Source organism: Meleagris gallopavo, chromosome 12 (genome assembly GCF_000146605.3).
Source record: "Meleagris gallopavo isolate NT-WF06-2002-E0010 breed Aviagen turkey brand Nicholas breeding stock chromosome 12, Turkey_5.1, whole genome shotgun sequence".
Classification (NCBI taxonomy): Eukaryota; Metazoa; Chordata; class Aves; order Galliformes; family Phasianidae; genus Meleagris; species Meleagris gallopavo.
Genome location: NC_015022.2, coordinates 10735301 through 10742180, shown reverse-complemented (window position 1 = coordinate 10742180; position 6880 = coordinate 10735301). Strand labels below are relative to the sequence as shown.

At 36.1% G+C, this 6880-nt stretch overlaps 1 protein-coding gene across 4 annotated transcripts in view; it reads right to left on the bottom strand.

The window, feature by feature from the left end:
* The window catches only part of ADAMTSL3 (ADAMTS like 3), a 187963-nt gene that overhangs the window by 146836 nt on the left and 34247 nt on the right, over positions 1-6880 (bottom strand). For all 4 annotated transcript variants that reach the window (XM_031555318.1, XM_019619471.2, XM_010717457.3 and 1 more), the window contains exon 4: positions 1335-1454. In XM_031555318.1, coding sequence (XP_031411178.1) covers positions 1335-1454 — 120 coding nt within the window. The remainder of the gene's footprint in view (positions 1-1334; positions 1455-6880) is intronic.

Genomic DNA, 6880 nt, shown 5'->3' with positions numbered 1-6880 from the left:
TTTTTCCCCCCCCAAATCATCAATGCTATTCACATAGTCTATTTGAATAGACTGTTTGTACTATCCCTCAGTTACATTTGATTTATTGTCTCAGCTAAAAAGCGCTCCATTTAATGGAAGCTGATTCTGGTATATACCTTTCACAGGATTTTTCTACTACTGTCATTCAATGCAGCCTGGGTCACAGCTGCATTTTACTGTACTCCAAGTTATTACTTTGCCAGGCTTTTTTTTCCTGGGGAACATCTTACATGTAAACTTTCCTATAGATGAATCAAGATTCTCAAATATAATTATCATAAACATATTAAAATATATTCAGCTAGCTTACAAGAGCTCCACACACTTTCTTCTTCTTCACTTCCTTTTGTCCTCCTGAACAGCTTTTCATTCTAATGTTTAGTTGTCACAGTTCTCCTCTTTCCTTACAGCAGGCAGCTGATAAACAAACTTTCTCTAAATAACTCCAACAAGGAGACAGTCTTTCAAACTCAAACTGGTAATCACTATATAGAATCATACCCTGTGACTGCAAAGCAAGTTTAGCTTTTTTTGGAGACTGTTTCCTAAAAAATTCCCTCCTCTTCCACTAAGACATGTACTGTAAGTGTCTATGTAATTCAGACTGTTTTGATGTGAAATTTCAACTGACTTCTGGAACATATTGTATATGAGTAAATTTCCACAGCATGCCACACATTTCCTAGGTTTACTTCAGATCTTTCGCCAAGATTAACAGCATTTCTTTCATGTTGCTTTCTTTACTGTATATCTATATTCCGTGTTTAACATAATGTTTCAATGGATCTGGAGAAAGCATTAAACGCCTAACTTCAAAATACATAATTTGTTGCTTTCTAAATACTCTGCTTCATGCACTATTCTGCTTTGCATTTGTTTCTTTAGAGTGCACCCAACCTCCCCTGCTGAATACTTTGTAAACAGAATTTGTTGACATTTCACAAGAAAGAAGATGTGATTAAATATCTCCAAGAAATACGTCAGTTAAGGATAGGTCAAACCAATTCACAGAAATTACAGCAACCTCTAATTCCATGCATTTTAGAGTACTATAAACATCTACTAACTCACAATTAAAACATAGTTGCTTTCATCTCTATTATAACCTCTAAGATCTTCCACAAGTTTTTTGATCTATTATTTTCTTTCTAAACTTTAATTATTTTTATTTTACTATTTAAGAGCCTTCATTTTCATTTTGCTATAGCTTGTTGCATCTCCTAAGGACATCGTACACTGTTTCTTAATTCAGAGTAATCCATGTGTCAGAGTTGCATGAATGTGTCTGCCATTTTCACATATAGCTTACTGACCTGGTCATCGTAACGGTAAGTGAGGAACTGTTCTCCTGTGGTATCCTCAAGAAAACTCCCTTGTGGAGAAAGGGCAAACTCAGGCAAGAAGTATGCACCTTGGGACTGCTCTGCTCTTGTCTGTAAGAGATTCAGAAACATCACGTTACTGCTACTGCAGACACAAGACAAGACTTTAAGTATGCATACAGTGAAAATGATTAGCTCTGAACTTCTGAAAAACAGAAAAAAGCTACATGTTTTTAAAGCAAATTATTTAGTGAGGGATATTTTACTCCTAAAGTCCATGACGAATATTCCAAATTCTTGCAGAAGTTCAAAAGCAATCAAGATGTCTCAGTAGCAAAGACGGTATATTAGTCACATAGGTGGTTTTAACTTATCACAGCTGAAAGACAGTGAAAGTGACACTAAAAAAGCAACATCAAGCAATGCTTTCTTTTTTCTTACATGTTTTACTAGAAAGACTGCTGCAGAAAATACATCATCTCTATTCTTACAGGACAGCAGAAGAGCAGAATCATAGCTTGGAAGACAACTTCTAGACCAGCCCTCCTCAAAACAGGCTGACTTGCTAGACCGCGACACTGAATTACTTTCCTATCCTGCAGGAAAAAACTGTTGCAAGGAAGAAACTGGATGGTGAACTGAACACTGGGCAGTGGTCCATGAAAACTTTCTAAGTCATTCGCAGTTGGTGAACTGCTTTTGAGAACAGTGCAGGAGAAGAAGAGCCTGTTTTGATCTCCAGAGGAGTTAATTCTGTCTGCATCCGTACCTCCGAGTTGGCCCTCTGACTCCTGGGCCCTTATTAGAAAAGATATTTTTCCTAAGTAATCTATGCATGTTCTGCAGCCATAGCACACGTGGAAAATGCTAAGTGCACTGAACACATACTGGTTGAATGTGCTCTTATCGTATTGCAGGTTTAAGGCATACCAGACATAGCACGTGTGCCACACTAACACATCCTTCATGTTACTTTAAGGCAGGAGCCCTATCCTAGAAAGCTAATTGTTCTGTATGGAAAAGAAAAATGAGCAATCATATTTTGAACGGAGAGTACTGGGTCCAGCTAGGGTAGGTGAAGAGTAGGAAGGGCAAGGACATAAAATTACCTTCCAAGAGGTTGAAACCTTCTAGGGAAGAAAAAAGCATGAATTGCACAAGTTACTGCTGGATGTTTCCCAAAAAGTCAGCTTAATAAATGGGGTTTAATTAAACTGTTTCTTATATTTTGACATATGTAATAATTTTACATTAACAGTTGCCATCAACCAGTTTCTAGGCTGTTGGCTAGAACTGTACCGAGCAAGAGGAGTGTAATCTCAGCATCAGATAACTAGAGATTTCAAAAATCACGCATGTCATTCAACCAGTTTGTAGCAAAAAAAAAAAAAAAAAAAAGCAAGAGCTTCTGTAGTTCCTCTCTTGTGCAGAGAATTCACTTGCTGAAGCTCACAACTTATCTCATAAAAAACAGATGACAAGCCATTCACAGTATGGGTCTGGAGAAGCTTACACTGCTGTTGCTTACTCTGTTCTGCAAAGATGAAGCTGTCAGCTTCTCAGACTGTAAATCTCATCATTTGTGACAAGCATTAAATTAACACACTTGTCCTAAATCAAGCAATCTTCATATAAACTAGAAATAGCTAGGACATGTCTAGACTAGGGTAAAAGGTCACACGCTAGCATGCAAGTTTGAACACGATTTTAAAGAGGATTTTTTTCATCAGACCTGCAGAAGAGTAATTCCAGTTCACGTCAAGTTATCATGACGTTCTCTAACGCCTGTTATACCAGCAGTCTCAACTGTGTGCTGTAGCCAACTGATTTTATTTATGCCAAAGTAAATCACAAGATATGAAGAATAAGACCTCCATTTGATAACAATACTTTCCCCATAAGGTAACAAAGAGAGGTCCACAGTTACTGCTTCATGCTGAATCCAAGCTGGCTGCAGCTCACACAGGCCTTGACAGGTTCAGCATAGCCCAGACATGAAGCTGGCTGACATAATCTGGCATTTTTCCCCACTGGTGTCAATGGAATATCGATAGATCTTATGTGAGGGAATATGGCCATGATGTAATCCTATGATTTCAGCACAGGGCTAACGGATAAGAGATACGCATTCTAAATCTCTAGTGGCCTGGCTTAAAGTACTTAACATTTCTACCTCAGTGCCCCCACGTGTAAAACGCAGTTACAAGTGACCTGTACTGACAGTGCTTTTTAAAGTTTAGCTTATATTTGTGAAATCCTTTGGAAAGGAATAGTGCTAAATACTAGCAATTTATAACAATATTTTGGAAAGAGCTGTCGAACTCCAGAACAGAAGAAATCCAAATCACTCCACCACACTTCTTAGAAAAATGTATATATCATACTGCTGCTTAATTTCCCATAAACAAGTTTGCCAGTAGAATATGCAGCGATTAACTGGCTTGTGCTCCTCATCTTTATAAATATTTAAAAATAGAAAATCGTTGGACATTCATCAGTATTATGCTTTGAATATAAAAGATGCCAACATTTGAAGCTGAAATAATGATGTAATAAATATTACATGAAAAACAAGGGTTTATCCCACACACATTCAATTCCTGTATCAAAAGCAATAGCAAGCCAGTGAAGAAGCAGAAGAATATTTGCTAGATTAAGGCAAGCAAGATATGTTTTCTAATCACAAAAAAATTCAGTGCAAAAGATGGACATTTTCTAAGGTTACACAAGATGCTCTAACTGAAGACTGGTCTAACTGCAGCAATAGGTACTGCTACCTTGTCAGCGTAACTCAAGTGAAGGAGGAATGCAGCAAAGCATTCAGTTAAAAACAAAAATCTACTAAGAATACAGTGTGTTGTCATGGCAAGCTGATGTTGAAGCCAAGTAAATACAGCTGATACACAACCTAAATCAAGAAGTTTGTCTTTAGAAAATAATAAAAATTCAAAATAATAAAATAACAGCTCTTAATTCTCAAAGATCTCTTTTGGATCAAGGTAAAATAATAAAATATTTTCTCCCCCACAGGTATAGGCACCTCAAAATAAGCTGCATGGTTCCTGTCTGAAGCTCTCCAGTATGTTTTCGTTTATACATTGTATTGAATTCAAATTGCACTGTTTCCTTTTAGTCCGCTTTAGTCCCCACTGAGGAATCTACCCATGTTCCTTTTGAGTCTTTTATATTTCTATGGGCCCTTTTGCCTAAATGTAATTCCAATTTCAACAGTCTGTGGGTTTATAGCATATTTGGGATCGGCATGACTTCGCTAATCTGTTATAAATTCACATTTTAAGCTAAAGGCTCTACGTGCAGGTTTCAAAAAACAATTACATTTCCTGCTAGTGTTTTAACTCTCTTTAATGGCCAGTTTAATGTTAATAGCTTCAAGTTAAATGTGTCAAATTACAAGTACACCTAAGATTTAGAACAGGCATTTTAAACTAGCTTTTATGATCTTCTTAAACACAAAGAAAGTAGAAGACAACGTAGTTAACCCAGATAATAAAAATCACTGTATAAAACCCATTCAAATTAATGCATCAGATAGCAAGGAAGTGTGTACTGCTGTAGTAACAAACAAGACAATTTTAAAATTGGAAACATAAATAGATGTTTTAAAACCTTATCAGAACATATATCTTATTAGTCAGAAACTGAAAAAAAAGAATAATAAGGTCTTCCATCCTACGTCCCTCCACCTATATAATCAAGGAGATATATCCCATGAAATAGATAACGTATTTACGTTCTGGGAAGTGTAAAACGGCACCATGCCTATTCAAAGGCTTATGCTTTGAGCACAGCTTTGATCTCAGGTTGTGATTGCTTCCTCACTCATCACTCTCCATCTGAGTGCTTGAAGATTAAATTACTCTTCCACTTTCAATTGCAGAAGGCAAAACGCATAGCTGAGTCTCTGGTTTTTAGATCTCCCTCCACTGAGATCTGCCTATTGCCGTTTTTACTGCTGCCTGATTTCATTGCTCTAAATATTATTCTGAATAAAAGCATCTTTGCAAGTGGAAGTTGGTAGATTAGAGGCTTTTATTTTTTATTACTGCAGATAAGAGAGGGATGGTTGCTGAGTGCTTCCGCTATCATTAGTAAGTAGCATGGTGAAGTACCATGGAGTGGCTCTGAAGATCAAAACAGTGCCCAGTACCAAAAACCCACTTGATGCTATTTGGAGGAGAGGATTTTATTTTAAACTAGCTGTAGTCAATCACACAGATTATCTATCAATGATAGAATCACATTATGTATGCTGCTCCTGCACATCTTCTGACTCAGTTTCATCCGTGAAGATTCTTATTAGCATACTCTGAAACCACTCAACAACATAAACTACTTTAACTGTTTTATTTTTCCTTGAGTACCCAGGATTCACATTAATTATTGCCATCCAATTCTGTTGTAATTGCCAAATCAGAGCAATTAAAAAAAAAAAAGTAGAGTTGCCCTGTGAAATTAAATATTAATCATTGCTCATTCTTTCCAAGGTACAGATTAAGAATTTCATCTAAGGATTTAAACTATTATTGTAACTTCAGAGAAATTGAAAAATTTAGTTTAGTCTACAACTATTGGAGATCATTTGATACAAAGGCCATTGCAAAGTTCAGTTGAACATCATAATAACATGCCATGACTCAATTTAATCATAGCTACTAGAAGACTGGAAAGTAATTGTTCCGTATTTATATATAAATAAGAGTAGCTTTAGAAACTGAGCTTTCTGCTCACAGGAGTAAAGGTCGAAAAGATGAGAAAACAGAATGAATGTCTCAAAGAAATGACTTGAAGATAATTAGAAATGCACCAATAATCTCTTAGGTACAATTTTTTTTTTTAATATTTTAGGCACAATTGTTTAATGTTGGAGTTTTGAAGCACCAAAAACTACATTTAAGAAGCAAAACAAGAACTACGCTCATACATAAGCCTAATCCAAATCAACATTACCAAGACTTAAATCAGTCCTTCCCTAACTAAGCCCACATGCTTGTTAGAATATGGAGCAAAACAAAACTAACTGCTTCACATGGCAATAAAAACAAAATGAAAACTTCCAAATGTTCAATTTTAAATGCCAAAGACAACAAAATATCACACCGTTCCTGAAATTGCATCAACATCTTGTTTTAAAGGGGGGAAAAAAAATGAAAGATAATGCTCTGTCACCTAGAGTTTCACAGCTATGAGTAATTGCACTGTCCTGCCCAAGGTAAATTCTGAATCAGCCAGCACAGTGAATGCAGTTAGCTCCATATACTTCCACGGATCTTTTAGTAGCTCTTGTTGGAAGGGGAAAATTAGTCACGGTATTTGAAGTGTTAGTTTCCAAAAGCCATTTTTAAGGAAAAAAAATACAGAAAAAAAGGCAAAAGAGAAATTGCATCTGCATTCTGAATTACTTGTAAATACATGTTTGTCAGATTAATATGCACAGCAAGTCCAACTGCATTTTAAAAAGCCTTCAATTTAATTCTTCATGTTAAGTATCTGCCTACTAAGATGTTGTAGCACAATGT